This window comes from Phascolarctos cinereus, unplaced genomic scaffold (assembly GCF_003287225.1).
Source record: "Phascolarctos cinereus isolate Bilbo 61053 unplaced genomic scaffold, phaCin_HiC Scaffold_2;HRSCAF=192, whole genome shotgun sequence".
Taxonomy (NCBI): Eukaryota; Metazoa; Chordata; class Mammalia; order Diprotodontia; family Phascolarctidae; genus Phascolarctos; species Phascolarctos cinereus.
This window is the reverse complement of record NW_027555625.1, coordinates 131,619,271-131,637,004: the sequence shown is the minus strand read 5'-3', so window position 1 is coordinate 131,637,004 and position 17,734 is coordinate 131,619,271. Positions and strand designations below refer to the sequence as shown.

At 40.2% G+C, this 17,734-nt stretch overlaps 2 protein-coding genes across 6 annotated transcripts in view; one reads left to right on the top strand and one right to left on the bottom strand.

Moving 5' to 3' along the window:
* Nucleotides 1-6,221, bottom strand: part of ADAM9 (ADAM metallopeptidase domain 9) — a 121,507-nt gene extending 115,286 nt beyond the window's left edge. For 2 of the 5 annotated variants that reach the window (XM_078149593.1, XM_020985222.2), the window contains exon 1: nt 5,936-6,214. In XM_078149593.1, the coding sequence (XP_078005719.1) occupies nt 5,936-6,047 (112 nt within the window). In that variant the 5' untranslated portion in view covers nt 6,048-6,214. Of the gene's footprint in view, nt 1-5,935 lie in introns of all 5 variants that reach the window. The other 3 variants (XM_020985225.2, XM_078149594.1, XM_020985224.2) reach the window with 3 other exon arrangements.
* A 144-nt stretch (nt 6,222-6,365) lies between these two features.
* On the top strand, nt 6,366-17,392 carry TM2D2 (TM2 domain containing 2). The gene is made up of 4 exons (XM_020985227.2): nt 6,366-6,749; nt 8,924-9,011; nt 15,215-15,330; nt 16,464-17,392. Exons 1-4 carry the CDS (start codon nt 6,517-6,519, stop codon nt 16,675-16,677), a joined length of 651 nt encoding a protein of 216 aa, XP_020840886.1. The 5' UTR covers nt 6,366-6,516; the 3' UTR covers nt 16,678-17,392.
* The last annotated feature ends 342 nt before the right edge of the window (nt 17,393-17,734 follow it).

Below are 17,734 nucleotides of genomic sequence, written 5' to 3'. Positions count from 1 at the left end.
TTTGTTCTAAGGCTCTTTCCCACCATCTCTAATTGACTGGTGTTCCTTCTCCTGTGTAAGATGGAGGTCTTATCTGGCTATCCAAATATGACTAAGTGTGGCTGAGGCAAAATCCTTAGAGTCAAGTTCAGAGTATGATATTAAACAAGTATTAGTAGTGAGGTAATGATATGGATGCAAGTAATCTTTGTAATAGAGCATGATTAAAGTTCATTTTCATTTGCCAAGATAAATTTACTGCTTAGGTTCAAATGGATTTCTAATCACAAGGCAGTAACATCCTCAGCCACAAGATAACAGAGGGAAAAGGCTATTTCCTTCCTGAGGATATACTACCAGAAAAGTTAAAAGCTTTCAAATGACTGAGTTTTTTCTCTTAATTCTTGAACATATAATCTAAAATATCCCTCTTCATTCTTGGATTTGATAACCAAATAAATGCTTAATTATTAGTACAATTAAAAAATGGTGGGGTAGCCAGGTGGCACAGCAGATAGACCACTGAGCCTGGAGCCAGGATGACCTGAGTTCAAATCCGGTCTCAGACTAGACACCTGACATTGACACTTACTAGCTGTGTGACCTTGGGCAAGTCACTTAACCCCAACTGCCTCACCAAAAAAAAAAATGGTTATTCACTTCAAGGATTGAGTTTCCTAGATATGAAGGGGGGAAAAAAACTAGACTAAGCATCAGAAGACTTGGATTCAAGCACAAGAATTTATTAAGTGTTCACTATGTGCCAGACATTCTGCTAAGTACCGGAGATACAAAAAAGAGAAAAAACTGTCCTTATCCTCAAGACCCTCACATTCTAATGGAGACAGCATAAATAACTAGGTACATACAAGATATAGAGGAAGCAGATAAAAGGTAATTTCAGAGGGGAAGGTCTTAGCAGCTGCAGATGAGGGGACTAGGACTGACCTCCTGTAGAAGGAGGGATTTAAGCTACCTTGAAGAAAGTGGAAAAAATTAGAGGTGGTATTAAGGAGAGACAGCATCCCAAACTGGCCAGAGAGTTGATGATCACATTTGATATTTCTTCTTAGCTCTCTCTTCTTTTCTTGGATTTGTATTGCTTGTCTCCCTCCCCTCTTCTCCACCCCCAATCCTGGAATGTCCCCCCTGTGTACCTCTACCTTTTAGAATTCCTAAGGAACTTCGAGGCTCAGTAGTTATCTACCTCCGATAGTTAGACTGGATCCGTGTTATTTATACTTGCATATATGCACGCTGCCTCCCCTTCACTAAACTGTAAGCTCTCTGAAGGCAAAAACTGCTTCACTTTTGTCTTTATACTCCAGTGTACAGAATGGTACCTGGCACATAGCAGGCACCAAATAAATACTTGATGATTGGTTATTCTAAAAAGGTGAAATTCAATTCGAATAACTAGAAAACTCCACACAATCAACTTCACAAGTACAAGTTGGGAGAGGTGTGCCTGGAGAGTAGTTTCTCAGAGAAAGATGTGGAAGTTTTAGTTGGCTACAAGCTTAACACATCAACGACATGATAGGAGAACCCTTAACAGATAGGCAACAGCACGCTATTAGGCTGCACTGAAAAAGGCACTGTTTTCAGAAAGGGGAATGTGATAGTACCCCGCACTGGTTAGACTGGTCTAGAGCACTGTATTCAATCTTGAGTACCACACTTCAGAAAGGGAATTGGTAAATTTGAGCAATCAAAATTTATATTCCTTTGGCAGAGCACCTGCAGTTAAGGATAAGATTCCCTATGTGGACAGAGGAAGAGGGAGGGAGGGAAAAAAGAAAAGAAGGAAGGAAAAAAGGAGGAAGGAAGAAAGGAGGTAGGAAGGAGGGAGGGAGTGAGGAAGGAAAGAAGGAAAAAAGGAAGGCGGGAGCTGCATTGCCCAACTGGAACTAGCCAGTTGGGTCCCCAGTGGAGCAGCTACTACTACTCACAGATCGTTGTTTGTTCTTTGTTCTCAAAGAGGACCATGACATCAGGGAGGTGATGTCATGACCTGCAAGTGTACTGGATGTGAGGAGAGGTGTGTAAAGTCACCAGCCTCATTCTCTCCTCCAGCCGGAGCCATCTGAGTCCAATGGCAAGATAGATAGATAGATATAGATATAGATAGATAGATAGATCACACAATTGGCCCTGGATGCAGTAAGAGAACTTGGCCTTTTTAAGCTAGACATCTCTTGAGGAGAGAGTGAAGCTGGTGACTTAGCACAACCTTGCCTCATTTAAATCCAATTCACTTGCAAGTCATGACATCACCTTTCTGATGTCATGGTATTCTTAAGAGAATGAAGGACAAACGATGATCGTAAGTTAAGAGTGTCCAAAGAAGAAGCACCAAGATGGTGGAAAGCAATGAGATCATGTTATATGAAGGATGGTTGAAGGAACCATACAATCTTTAGCTTGTAAAAGAGAAGACAAAGGGGGACCATCGCTGTCAAATATGTGAAGACTTGTTATATGGAAATATGCTTTGCATAACTTCATATGTATAAGTGATGTGATACATTGCTTGCCTTCTCAATGGGTCAGGGAGGGGCTGGAGGAAGGGAGAGAACTTGAAACTCAAAATTTTTTTAAATGATGTTAAAATGAATGAATTAATTAATTAATTTTTAAAAAGAGCTGTCATACAGAAGGCTAGTAGGCTCAAGCTCTTTGTCCCAGAAGGTACACTAGGAACAAGGAGGCAGATTTTGGCTTTACATCAGGAACGACTTCCTAACAAAAAGAATTCCAAAGATTATCATGTGGCTCAAGAGGCAGTATGTTTAGTATGTTCCCCTATTCTGGAGGTCTTTAAGCAAAAGCTAAATGACCATTTATTGGGCATGTTGGAGAGGGGATTCTTTATTATGACATGTTAGACCAGGACACCTTCAAAGTGTTTTCCAAGTCTGTGATTCTGTGAAAAACTACTAGCAGAACCAAGGAGGCAAATGTCACAAGATAAAAAAATGCACCTCTGAATAGGCAGTGGAGAATACAAACCAATACAGCTTTTCTTCCCAAGTCTGAGGTACAACTAATTTCTAAAGAATTTATGCTTACAATGAATTACTCAATAAGGAAGGCTTTTCACAATCAAACACTTAAAAATAAATATGCCTTTGTCAGCCTTTTACCCATTTACTCTGTTGTAGCCATTCCCATTTCGAAATGAAGTCATGCCACAAAGCAATTACAAACACATCAAAACCAATGCACTCTTCTACAATGTATCATTAAAAACAAATGATAATCAACAGATACTACTTATCACAAAAAACTCACTTATTTTTTTAAAGTTGTCTTTTTTAAACTGCTCTCTTCCAAATCCCTTATTCTAATAATCTACATTCAATTTTCATACTTTTTTTCAAATTTGCCCCCTAAATCCTATTAGAAAAGTGAGCTTACTGACACAACAGTGTTGAACTTGGAATCAGGAAGACCAGGGTTCAAATCCTGCCTTTTAGATTTATTACTTATTAGCAGTGTGACCCTTGGGAAGTCATTTAAATCTGTAAAATATAGATAATAATTGCACCTATCTCACAAGATGGTAGTAAGAATCAAATGAGCAAACACTTGTAAAGTCTTTTGCAGATCTTAAAATGCTAAATAAATGCTATTATTATTATAAGGCTAGTGAAAATATTAGAAAAAGACCTTGTCTATGTTACGGAGAGGTCATAGATAATTCACTACTTTACAATGGGCAAAGTCACAGACAAAACTGCATTATAACAAACCCCAAACCACATTCAAATTGGTTACAATGGAATTTTGAAATTGTAAGTACATTGTAAAAGATCAGTTAACCGTATCTGATAAGGAAAGACCTGCCACTAAAAGTGAAAATTATGAATTAAAAAGAAGTTTCTGCTACTTGAGACTCAACATGCTCAAAATCTACCTCTCTTCCAAACTTCCTTACTTCTGTCAAGGGCATTCCCATCCTTCTAGTCATCCAGGATATCAATCTTAGTATCATCATTCTCCAACGGCTCTCAGTTACCTCTAGGATCGAATATAAACTCTAGCATTTAAAGCTCTTTGCAACCTTGTCCCAACTAACCTTGGGGTAACCTGGCTTACACAAATATAGAGCACTAACTAAACTTGGAGTCAGGAATATGTTCAAATCCCACCTTAGACTTTAAACTAGCTGTGCAACCCTGAAAAAAAAGGTCACAATTTCTCTAAGCTTCAATTTCCTTATCCGTAAAATGAGAGGAGAAAGAAAGGGAATAAACATTTATAAGTGCTTTACAAATTTTACTCTCTCATTTTACTCACACCATCCCTGGTATTATAAACCAGAGGTTAAGTGATTTGCCCAGGGAGTGTTTGAGGCCAGATTTTAACTCAGATTTTCATGACTCTAGGCCCAGCACTCTATCTACCCTATCAACTGTCTCTGAAGTATCTGATATAGAAAATAAGGAATGAATTGGTGACTTTCTGCTTAATTGGAATACTCAGGGCTCCAAAATTTCTAGACTGTACTGAATTCAGTATTTTTTTAAAAGGAATAATCCGACTGGGATAAAAAAGCACAAGTTATGAATCTCCATAAGGTCAGCAGTTCTCCATTGATGGATAGCTCCTATTACCATCCCATGGCAGCAAATACATTCCACGATATTGTTTATGACAAAAACAAACAGAACTCAGCCACACTTCCTCCTGGAACATAAGAAATTTGATGCAATAACTAAAGAACTAGAGTTATTTCCAGGAAGAAGTCAGGGCATGACTAGCAATGACTACCTCAGCGCTGACTGATCTCATTCAAACTGAGACAAAAGTCAATTTATGGAAGGAAAAAGATTGCTAAACTATAGAAAGTGGGCATTTAAAATCCAAAGAGAAACACTAAGGACAAAAGAGAGTCAAGTAAACTACACCTGGTCTTTTTAGTCTACCTTGTAGTGTCTCTAGTATCCTAAACTAGCAAATGTGTGTGGAGGTCCCACTTCCAATTCACCAGTCCCATCTACAGGACAACATCCCAAAGGCTTAACTCTGCTTTCAGAACCAAGACCAGACAGGGGAGGGGTGTATCGCCTCATTTCCATAGTTTTACACTCAACTCACAGACTTCGGAGTCTGACCTTGAGAGCTTAGATGATGTGAGGTCAGGACTAGAAGGAATGGGGAAGAGGTGGAGGTGGGGAGAGACAATTCGAAGAATAAAGAAAGGCCCTGAGCTGAGAACTGTGTGGAGAAAGGGGGGAAGCTGGAGGGGAATATTTAGGGTAAAAAGAAAAGCGGGATCCCGAGTAAAGGAGGGCAGGGGTAGGCATGGGTAAAGGGGGATGATCCCAGGGTACAGTGGGGAGAAAAGGAGAAGGGGAGCCCAGGGTAAAGCTCCTGGTAAAGGAGTCGGGGGAGCCTGCGGTACAGTGGGCGGGGAGAGCCCAGGACATCGAGAAGTGGAAGACTGGAGTAAATTGAGGGGGAGTCCAAGCTAAAGCTCCTGAAGACGGGTGGGAGGAGCCCAAGGTACAAAGGATTGAAAGCCTGGGGTAAAGGGGGGAAGGAGTGCAGGCAAAAGCTTCCAGGTAAAGGGGTGAGAGGAGCCGGGGTACAGAGAGGTGGAAGCCTGGGGTAAAGTAGAGGGGGGAGTTTGGGATACAGAGGGGTAGAAGCCTGGGGTAAAGTGGGGGAGGGGAGCCCAGGGTAAAGCACCTGATAAAGGAATGAGAGGAACCCAGGGCATGGGGGGGGGTGAAAGGGAGGGTGAGCCCAGCGCAAAGGAAGGGTTGAAGTTAGAGGATAGTGGGAGGAGATCAGGAGGGGATGGCTCTGGCTCAGCGACCCCAAGGCCTATTATTCCCAGCTCAGCCCTTCCCCTGCCCCAGGCTCCGGCGCGCGGCGCGCCCCCTGAACCCTCAGCAAAGGAGAGGGACAAGCCAGATGCCCCAAAGGGAGCGGGGAGGCTACGCACCTGCCTGCGCCGCTCCCAGTGCTGGCCCCAGACACGCCAGCAGCAGAAGCCCCAGCAGCCGCTGCCACCGCCGCCGCCGCCGGCGCCCCGAGACGCAGGAGAACGAATCCATGCAGGTTCTTTCCACGGGCTCAGCTCACTGCTTCGTAGCCTCCGCTTCCTCCATCATCCCAGACCCGGCCCCGAGCGCTAAAGGCAGCGCGCGCACGCGCAAAACAATCCCGATCCCAAGCCCCACCGGGACTGAGCCGGGAACAGGGCACTCCGCCCACTCAGCGGGCCACGCCCCATACTCTGAATGCTTTCCCTCCCCTCCTTTCTCCTCTCTTCCTTTTCACGTGAGACTCCGCAAGGGCCAATGTGGGAGTGTCCATCACAAGGCTCCGCCTCTGGAAGGCCTTGAAGTGGAGAGGGGGGTGGGGTCAAGTGAGGGCTTCCATTGGCCGGCTCACAGCGAGAGGCGGGGTTGTGCGGCGCCTCCAGCTGCGGCGAGGCGGCCTAGGCCGAGAGTTCCAGGCTTAGCTGTGCCGGGGCCTGGATTTCTATCCCTGGCCGGGTGACGGCGACCACCCGCCGGGAGGATGGTGTTGGGGGGTTTCCCGGTGAGCTACCTGCTACTGTGCGGCCAAGCGGCGTTGCTGCTGGGTAACTTGTTGCTGCTGCACTGTGTGTCGCGGAGCTTGTCGTACAACACCACGGTCGAGCCCGAGGCCATGGCCACCGGATCTGCGGGCACGGCCCGCCTCGAGGGCCCCGAGACGCAGATGCTGGTGTACACGGATCCCCGCTCCCCGGTCATCCTGTGCGCCTTTCTGTAAGCGGCCCAGGCTCCGGGAGGCAGGGGAGCGAGCGTGGGCTGGAAAAGGACGCGCGGGACCCCGTCCGGTCCTGCGGCCGCCGCCGGGGAGAAGGGTGACCCGGCAGACGCCACCTGCTTTCCTGCTCCGGGCAGGGAAGGGCCGGTGATGCGTGCGGCTGTCGGCAGTTGGGAGTGGAGCTCCTGGCGTTAGGGAGCTTGGTACACTGTTCAGATCCGCAGGGCCTGGTAGGGACCTGGCTTTGGGGAAGGGAAAATGGGGGTTGGGGAAGACTGACTTTCTTCGTGGAAAGTTGAGTAACTTAATTCCTCGAGGATTTATTATGAGTCAGCCCCGTACTGGGTGCCTAGTATTTTGTGAAGCTGTTTGAAGATACCAAAGGCCTTGCCCACAGGGATCATAAAATAGGATTTCAGATTCTGTACCTTTTTAAACCCTTCTCCCCCCAAAAAAAAATTTTAAAAATTAAAAAATTAAACCCTTATCCCGCCCAAAAAAGAACCCCTAAAACCTCTAGTTATCTCTTCCTTTGTCCCATTTACATTCTCTTGGCACTGGGGTTACCTTGGGTTTTTTGAAGGGTTCAAATTTGAAAGGTTTTGAGTTCCTGCAAAAGGAGGAACTGGGTGGTTCTGAGAGCCAGCCTAGCTGACTTCAGAAAAGCCCACCCCCAGAATATTAGCCACCAGGTGAGATGAATTTTTGGGGCCACAGCAACTCATGCAGATGTCTAATAAAACAGGAAGTAGTTGTCATCTAGCCCACATCCAGTAAAATATTACATCTAGTGAAATATGTTTTGATGGGGGTAACATAAAACTGGGAAATCCATAGCATTGGGAAGATAATTTTGATACTAAAACCCAGGATGGAGAATATGTGGCTGTAGAGCAACTTGTACCTGAAGTCCTCTAGATTTTTTCTGAACTGCAAGCTCCCTGTGGAAGTTAGCCCCAGAGCATGGCAGCCACAAGCTGATTTTGTCTAAAGCTGTAATAAAAGAAACAAAATGGGGAAGGTTATAGTCCCACTGGCTCTTGCCCTGGTCAGACTACATCTTAAGTATCCTTCTTTGGTTCTTGGTACCATGTATAATAATAGATAGCATTTATATAGCACTTTAAGATTTGCTAAGCATTTTACAAACATGATCTCATCGATCTTTACAAGAACCCTGGAAGGTAGGTGCTATTATTATCCTTACTTTACAGATAAGGAAGCTGAGTCAAACAAGAGGTTACATGAGGTAAAGGGTCAGATAGCTAGTAAGTGTCCAAGGACAAATTTGAAGCTAGGTCTTCCTGTCTCACAAGTCCAATGTGCCCTCTTCACTATTCCACCTAGCTGCCTAAAGAAATTGACCAATGGGAGCTTACCCAGAAGAGAGCAATCAGGATTGGAGGCCTCAAAACCATGCATGAGTATTGGTTAAAGGACCTGAGGATGTGTTGCATGGTAAAGAGTAACTTGGGGATATAACTGCTAACTTTAAACATTTGAGGGGTTGTCATGTCAAAGAGGGATTACATTTGTTCAGTTAGAGCAGTAGGACTGTAAGTTGTAAGTTTTAATTTAATAATTTATAATTATAGGAATTTAATTCATTGCAAGTTGTAATTAGAGCTGTCCAAAAGTGGACTTAATGACTTCTAGAGTCAGTGGGTTCCTTGCCATTGAAGTTCTTTAAGCAGAGGCTGATTGATCACTTGTTGAGATTGTTTTAGAGGGTTTTTAGAAGACTTGGGTCCAAATCTGGCTTATGACAATTACTACCTACCTATATGACCTTGAACAAATCACATAAACCTTGGACCTCCTGCCAGTTCTAGATCTCTGATGCAGTGTACTGTTCCTTCTCATTTTAGGATTCCACAGATCAATTTGTTTTAGAGCTTTTTGATGACCAATAGTAAAATCTGAAATGGCTATCCTGAAAGGTCATTATAATTTGTGCTGAGATTCTGCCACCTTGTCCACTACTCTCAGATCATAACACAATATTTCAGAAGGAGCGTATTTGATCCCTCTTTGACCAGTCTAACTGACAAAAGTTTGTGAAGGGAGGAAAATGGGGAAATTTACATTGTCTGACTGAGATGAAGGAATATGCAAGATAAATGGCTTTATATGAAGGTCTATTAACAATGTTCATTTTACTGGTGGTTTACAGGCCTGATGAATTTATAAAATGTGATGACCCTGTGGATCATGTTGGAAATTCAACTGCCTCCCAGGAACTGGGTTATGGGTGTGTCAAGGTGAGTTTTTAATAAACTATTCCACATAGAATATTCTAAATATTCTCACACAAATAACTGACACTTTCTGGTAAATACCATTCAAAACTTTTATTTTTGAAGGAAAAAATGCAGTTTAAATCCCATTACAACAAACATCAAGGGAATATCCAAATTATTTTGTTGTAATGGAATTTCATTCTAGTAAGCATTACTGTAGAACACATTCCCAAGTCCAAGGGCTATAGGTAAAATAACCTCTCTTAAAAGAGGTATGTTTTCTAGGCAAAAGCTGCCCATGTGTCAAAACCAATATCCCTTTGACTTGGCCCTACCTTTGGCTTCTTAAAATTAACAGAAGCTTTTTGATTTTTTTTTAAATCTTACCTTCAGCCATTATTCAGAACATGTCTTTTATGAAGCTCAAAGAAGAGTGAGAGATAATAAACTAGCCAGTAGAAGGAAAGCCAATCACCATTGTGAGTTAGCCTCTGAAAAACACTTGTGACATTCAGACTCAGGGTGAATAATCTGACCAATTAACTCTTTTCCCCTTGAGTACTGTTTTTTGAGTTTGTACTATTAACTCTTCAATAATTAGATTTTTTTTCCTCAGTACTCAAATGAATCCTTCCGGCAGTGCAGATCAAAGTCCACCCATGCCAGTCCATCCTGTGTGATTCTTGTCGAGGTCCTCCCACAAATTTCCTCTAGGAGGGGCCACCCAATAAGCCGGAAGGCTTCCTTGTCTTCTCCTGACAATGAGAATTTAACTGTCCATCTCTCTTCCTATTCCTTTTCTTCATATCACATATGTCATTTACTCTTTTTTAGAATTAATTACTTACAATTTACAGCCTGCTCATACCCACCATGCAGTACTCAATTGATGTCTATGTGATACTTTTTTTTATCTTCCTTGAGGTAGATAGCATTTTTCATCATGAGTCCTTCAGAATTCTCTTGGATCATTGTATTGATCAGAGTAGCTAAGTCTTTCACAATTGATCGTTATCACAATTTTGCTGTTACCATATACAATGATCTCCTGTTCTGCTCATTTCACTTTGCATCGGTTCATATAGGTTTTCCCAGGTTTTTCTGAAACTATCCCCTTTATCATTTCTTATGGCATAATAGTATTCCATCACAATCATATACCACAACAGATTCAGCCATTTTCCAATTGATGGGCATCTCCTCCATTTCCAAATCTTTGACACCACAAAAAAAGCTGCTATAAATACTTTTGTACATGTAAGTCCTTTTTCTTTTCCTTTAATCTCTTTGGTAAACAGACCTAAGTAGTAGTATAGCTTGGATTAAGGGATGTGCACAGTTTTTAGCATATGCCTTTGAGCATAGTTCCAAATTGTTCTCTGTAATAGACCACTTTGCAACTACACCAACAGTTCATTGGTGTGCCTATTTTCCTCCTGAATCCCCTCCAGCATTTGTCATTTCTGATTGGTACCTCAGAATTGTTTTAATTTGCATTTCTCTAGTCCATAGTGATTTAGAGCATTTTCATATAGATAGCTTTGATTTCCTCTTCTGAAAATTGGGTAATGGTTCTTATTTATATAAATTTGGCTCAGTTCCCTAAGTATTTGAGAAATGAAGCCTTTCTCAGAGAAACTTGCTGTAAAAATTTTTATATTATTTCATTGTCTAAAGTAACTTAGTAAAATGTAGGTAATTCTAATTATCTCTTTTAATTAGGTCTATTTTTTTAGGGGCACCTGGGTGGCACAGTGGATAGAGCACTGGCCCTGGAGTCAGGAGGACCTGAGTTCAAATCAGGTCTCAGACCAGACACTTGACACTTACTAGCTATGTGACCTTAGGCAAGTCATTTAACCCCAGTTGCCTCAAAAAAAAAAAAGAATTAGGTCTATTTTTGCTTTGTCTGAGATCATGATTGCTATTGCTGCCTTTTTTGCTTCAACTGAAACATAAATAGATTCTACTCTAGCCCCTTATTTTTAAACTTGTCTTTCAAGTATTTTTTCTAAATAACATATTATTAGGTACTAGTTTCTAATCCATTCTGCTCTCTGCTTCCATTTTATGGGTGAGCTCATCCCATTCACATTTATAGTTATGAGTACTATTTTTTTCTCTCCATCTGATTTTCCCCTCTTTATCCTTCTCTCTTTCTTTTTAGCCTGTCCTCTGTGATACTTATTTTTAATTATTTGAAAGCAGTTGTATTTATTCCATGTCTCACTGCCATATAACATCATCATTAGGTTTTTGTATTAAAAAATGGGCCTTAGCTTTCAGGGGGACCTTGCTGCTTCCCAAAAGCATTCCCAATGAATCTTTTCCTCTTGTCTGCGGCCAATTCATTGTCCATCTGTACTGTCTGTTCCAAGAAAGATATGTTTACAGACTTAGTGCTGATCAAATCCAACCCCCTCATTTTACAGATGAAGAAACCAAGGTACAAAAAAGTTAAGTGACTTTCTCAGGACGTACAGCTAATAAGTGTCCAGGATTAGATTTGAACCAAGATCTTCCTAACTCCCAATCACAGTCCTCTATCTGCTACACCACGATGCCTTTCATATAAGATCATAGATGTAGATACATGTCTCTGGCTGTCTCTGTCCCCCTCTCCCTAGGCCAAACTATTTTGAATGATTACAGATCCAATCCAAGTGGCTCTGCAGTGTTCCTAGGCTTGATGCAGTCAGCACAATATAAATGACAAAGAGAAGCATGAGGAGGAGCTTACCATCCACAGGAAATTCCTCTTTGACCTGGGCTGTTTATTGGATCTTCTTTATCATAATGGCAAGCACTTTGGAAAGGATACATTTTGTTTTTTATGCCTTGCCTGGTCCAGAGGGTTGAATAAAATTATTTCTGTTGTTATATCTTTCACTGAATCTTGAATGACACTGACGTGTGAATGGGAGAGATGTTGATACTTTTTTTCTACCAAAGGAAATGCTTTTGTGTAATCAATAATTAGTGAAACGGGATCTTATATTTTCTATATCATTCAGTTAGTTGTGAAATAAAGATGTGATACCTGTTGCTTATTTCCTAATAATTATTTCATCGAGGATATTCCTGATTCATATATAGCTAACTCCCTTAAAAATTAAGTATAGGTAGGAGAGTGGGGGATGTCAGGTAAGTAGTTAGTGATGTTCTCTCTGTCACCTTTATTGAGAGTAATAAGGTCTGAGTTTGTTTTTTTGTTTTTGACTTTGATAACTTCGACCTTCTGATACCTGATTCCTTTGAAATACTAGTATACTGTATTTAGACCCTAATTGCTCTCACAATTGTGTTGTCTTCAACATGAATTGCCTCTTTTTATGTTTGGTCCAATCCATCAGTTTTTCCCTTCTTTGTTCTCTTCTTTGTTCTACTTCTTTAAGTTCATTCTGTACTGTGATGTTAGGGTCCAAGTATAGTGATTCCATTGCTCTCAGTGGAGGAAATGGTTGGTTATAATTATTTTTTGAGATATTTTTCATTTTTCATGTATTTGTAGCTCTCTTTATACTTTTATTTTGGAACACCCTTGAAACGATTTGACTTAGTTGGAGACCTTGCCAAGCTTCCTTTTAACTGATTTTACCCTCCACTACTTCCTTTATCACCCTTTGTTAAATTTTACAAATGATTTTTCATTCTAGCCATGTTTTGCCTTTGGCAGTCATTTCTTTCTTTGGTTAATAACTCAGATGTTTTCTGATTAAGGCTCTTTTAGAGGGGAATCTTCTGGCCTTGTGGCAGTTAATTTATAATACTTAAACTTCTGTATGAAGTTATAGTTAGTGTCAATGATATTTCCATTGTCTGTTGCCCATGTTTTATTTTCAATTACTTAAGTAGTTAAGGATTTAGTTGTTGTGCATCTTATCTTTTTCTCATTATTCATTCTTTTTTTTAACTAATTGTGATCTTAGCTTTCACAAGTTAATGATCTCACTGTATACAAAGAGGTGACTCAGAGATAACTCCCATATCAATAACAAGTCTTTTCCGTATATTAAAATAAAATCTATTTTCTATATGTTATTTAGTCATTTCAATTGTGTCTGACTCTTCGTGACCCCGTTTTGGGGTTTTCTTGGCAAAGATACTGCAGTGATTCAACATTTCCTTTTCCAGCTCATTTTACAAATGAGGAAACTGAGGCAAACAGTTGTCCAGGGTCTTGAAGGTATAAGGCCAGATTTGAGTTTAGGAAGATGAGGCTCCCTGATTCCAAGCCTGGTGCTCTATATGCACTTCACCACCTAGTTACCCTCTTGCCACATCCAATGCCTACCAATTGTTTTCTTGAAGGAAATGTTCCTGATCTAGTGAAGTTAGTTTTCTGTGTAATCTACAGATCTTTGCCTTTTTTTATTCTATATTCTTTGGCCATGTTTCCCCATACATTAGGTAGCTAGTTTTGCAGTGGCCAGAGTGCTGGGCCTGGAGTCAGGAAAACATGAGTTCAGATCTGGCTTCAGACACTTACTAGCAATGTGACCTAGAGCAAGTCTCTTAAACCTGTTTTCTTCCTTTTCCTGAACTACAAAATGGGAATAATAACATTTACTTCCCAGAGTTGTTATGGGAATCAAATCAGACAGTAATTGAGAAGTACCTAGCGCATAGTAAATGCTATATAAGTGTTAGTTTTATCATTTGCCCCCTCCTCAGTTTTTCTCAGTTTTGCATGTCAAGACTCATATGATTCAGCTCCTCCAAAAGTATGTCTGCTTGTTGGCCGATGGACAAGAAGCTCATACTTAGATTATCAACAGTCAAAATTTATTGATGGTCTAAAAAATGTGTGATTCTTGGTACTCTCACAGCTCTTTCCACCACATCTGCAGAAATGGAAAGGGTCTTTACAGAACTGAGGATCATGCTTTGTCTTTCTTTGTTTCCTGAGTTGCATGGACCAAAATAATTCACCAGCCTTTTGATATTTTTTGATATTCCTTTCCATAGTTAGCTAGGTTGATCCTTGTAAAACAGACTCGATCTGTTCCCAAGCCTTATGAGAAGCCTTTCCAACATGGTAGAACCTACCAAAGCTTATGTTCTGCTGGTATATCTTTGGAGAACCCAAGATTAACTTCACAGTGTAATGAATCACTAAAGTAGAACTTGGTTAAAGTTATTTTTCATCACAGTAAATTACTATTCTATGGATAAGAGATTTTTAATGTATTTTTAATACTAAATTATATATAAGGAGCTTTGTAGTTATTCAGTCTTTCACAAGAACCTACCAGATGTTAGGTACTGAGGGTACAATGAAACCAAACTACCGAGTTTTGGAATTAATTCATTACAGTTAATTTTTGTTCTAATTATAAAAGGATTTAACTTTGAGTTAGTGTCACCTTGGATTTTGAATTCTCAAAGGAGATTTAAAAGGAGCCTTTAGATGGATAGAAAAGAGGGAGCAGGGTCAGGAAGACCTAGAAAAAGGAGAGAGTCCAATAGAAGAGGGAAGGTCAATAGTTTCCAATACTGCAGAGAATTCAGGAAGAATAAGGACTGAGAAGAGATTATTAAGTCTGGAAATTAACTGGTAATCTTAATGCACTATTTTATATTCCTTTGAAATACTAGTAAATCATTTGTGCTGCTCTTGAGATGAACCCTGTGTTAATTTGTGTACATATTGAACCCTTCTAATAGATTGTAAGTCCCTGGAGAGAAGGAACTCTTTTGTTATTTTTTTGTTTGTTCTGGTTTTTTGTATCCACAGTATCTAGCACATTACCACCTATATGTTAGGCACTTTCATAAATACTTCTTGAGTTTAATTCCTAGGAATAACAAAAAATTGAGAGTTCAACATCAAAATGATCCCTTCAGATCCATACAGCTCTGTTTCATGATTTCCTATGTCTTTATATAATGGATATCTCAAATTGTTTTAAAATTGTAAATTCATAAATATTCCTTAGTCTATTCATTTTTCTATAAATATTTAATATTAATCATCTTTACCATTCCATCAAATAAATAGCACTTATTTATATTGTTATACTTTCTGTGTATTACTGAAAAAGTTATCACTTAATTCTCTGAGGAACTTTTGGAAAGCTAAATGATTGGAAACAATAAAAAAAATAGGACACGTGGGATAGACCTATTAGAAATTGGGGGGGGGTGAGTTAGCACCCTGCACCCTGATACACTGAGAGTAATTACTATTTTAAGAGTTTGATAAGTTATTTTTGGTTCCACAGTTTGGTGGCCAAGCCTACAATGATGTGGAACACACTTCGGTACAGTGCTACGCCCTGCATGGAATTGAATGTGCTGGCCCTAGAAATTTCTTACGAGAGAATAAACCATGTATAAAGTGAGTGTTACCTTGAAAGGTGGTTAGTCTGGAGTTCTTTCTCCATGTTTTTAGTTTGTCATTGCTTCACCCAACTTTTCCCATTAACTTGAATTTTGAAAGTTTAATGTAGCTATTTTGGTACACAGCTCAACCTTGAGCAGTATGGTAAAGGAGAAAAGATCTCTGGGAATTGGCGAGTCGGAGGCTTTAGTCCCAGCTCTATCATTAAATGTGTAAGTACAAAGAACATAGGATTTGAAGTTAGAGGACTTGGCCACTTCTGCTTGCTGTCTCTGGGATTTTGGGCAAGTCACTTTGCTGTCTGAGCTTCAGTTTCCTTCCTCATTTGTAAAATGAGGGGGCTGATTTCTTAAGTCCCTTCCAACTCTGAATTTATGAAATCTGCAGCTAAGATTAGCCATTCTTCTTCTCTGAGCCTAAGTTTCTTCTGCTATAACATGAAGGGTGTTGTACTAGGTAACTTCTAAGGCCCCTGCCAACTGTAGGCATTTATAGGCATAAATCCTGCCCAAGACAGTCCCTGTAGTACAGAAGGAGCCTAATAAGGAAGCAGGCTTCTCTCCACTGAAGCTCATTTTATTTATAGTTAAAACAGAAAACATGTACTTAAGGTCTCAGAATATAAACATGCCTTGCAGGCTACAGCAAGATAGTGAATGAATTTATTTATGGCTTGACCTTATGGCAGTTAATGAAACTGGGCAGTTAATGGTATTGTATTGTGGAGAGAAAACCCTGTGAAGAAACATGTTACAGCAGTTGTTATCACAGAATAACCTGAAAAAATTATAACAATTCAGAGGCCTTAGAGGAATTAGAATAAGGTATGACAATCCTTCCTAGAATAAATACAGTCAAAAAGAGCTCTGAATTACAGAAAGTCCTACATCCATAATTACCTATGCATTTCAATTTGACAAAAAGCCAGTAACTGTTTGAAATAATAGTTTTGTAATACTGTGATCAGTAGAGTTTATCTTAGAACGTATAGATAATTTCTTTGGCCTCCACCAGAGGGAACCAAAGTTAATTATTTTATCATAGCATAACACTACCTTTTTATCATTTCATTTAGGCTACAAGCATTTTAATTTTCCTATATTAAAGAATCTTTTCATTTTGTTTTCTAGGTACACTGGACACTACTTCATAACCACCTTGCTCTACTCCTTCTTCCTGGGATGCTTTGGAGTTGATCGCTTCTGCCTAGGACATACGGGTACAGCAGTAGGGAAATTGCTGACCCTTGGAGGACTTGGGATCTGGTGGTTTGTTGACCTTATTTTGCTTATTACTGGAAGGCTGATGCCTAGTGATGGCAGCAACTGGTGTACTGTTTACTGAAGAGAACTAGACTCGTTGAGAGTTGGTGTGGCATGGGAAAGTGAATGACCTTTCTGTCATGGCCTTCTCTCTACAAACTGCAATTTCTTCCACCATCTCAGACTAAATTGTTATTTTACCCTTTTTAGAAGAGAATCTGCTGGGGCCATGTTGTTGAACTTTAGATTTGGAAACCAGGTCTTAAGTTGCAGTCTGGAAATGATAAATAATGCTCTGAAAAATCAACTTTTTATCTGCAGAAAAGAAGGTATAAGTATGCTTGTTCAGACGTAAGCAGCAAGAGGATTTCTGTACCTTTTTGCATGCCTTCCCTCTACACTTTGGTCTTTTTGGAACATGTATTGAAATGTCATGAACAAAGTGAGCATTTTTAGAATGTACTTGGCCTATTATGCTTCATGCACTGGAAGATACCTGAGATGAAACCAACCATTGAAAATTGTCTTCAGCAAAAGGTGGAAATCGAAGTAGCTTTGAATGAATACTGAAACTCTGACTTAATTCTTATATTCCATAAAACGTTTGGCCAAATGGAAAAACTGTACAGGTATATTGTCATTTGAACAAGCAAAGTGAAGCCTCTAGTTCAGTTGTGTTATAAGAACCAAGTTTTGGTAATGCTGAACTGCTGTTCACAGCCCTAGGGTGTCACCATTGTGCCCCAGGGGTGTTATCTACTGTGTATAGAAGACTTCATTAAAATTTTGTTTTTAAAGAGGTGTCTGAGTGATGTATCTGAGATCAGGCATTTCTCTTGGCAGAAATTTCTCCTCTAAAATTAAGGGATCTAGCAACAGATAGAAGAATCACTGCTTGTGTAAGGGCTTTCACATAGATAACTGAGATGAAAATTCATGACTAGGAAAGTTATAGGTTGAGAGTCGTCATGTGCTAGCAAGGAAAAACAGGTTTCTGCCCTAAGAATTTCCATTCATTCAACAAGCATTTATTAAGCACCTATACTGTTCCAGGCAATGTGCTCAGCCTGCAAAATAAAACAAAAGCAAATACAAAAACAAAGGAGTCCCTACCCTCAGGAGTCTTACGTTTTATTTGG

Bases quoted from the DNA above. Each gene is read 5' to 3' on its own strand.
- TM2D2 (XM_020985227.2), top strand. From the start codon at position 6,517: ATGGTGTTGGGGGGTTTCCCGGTGAGCTACCTGCTACTGTGCGGCCAA. The intron at 9,012-15,214 runs GTGAGTTTTTAA...TTGGTTCCACAG, and splicing joins TGGGTTATGGGTGTGTCAAG to TTTGGTGGCCAAGCCTACAA. The intron at 15,331-16,463 runs GTGAGTGTTACC...TTTGTTTTCTAG, and splicing joins GAGAATAAACCATGTATAAA to GTACACTGGACACTACTTCA.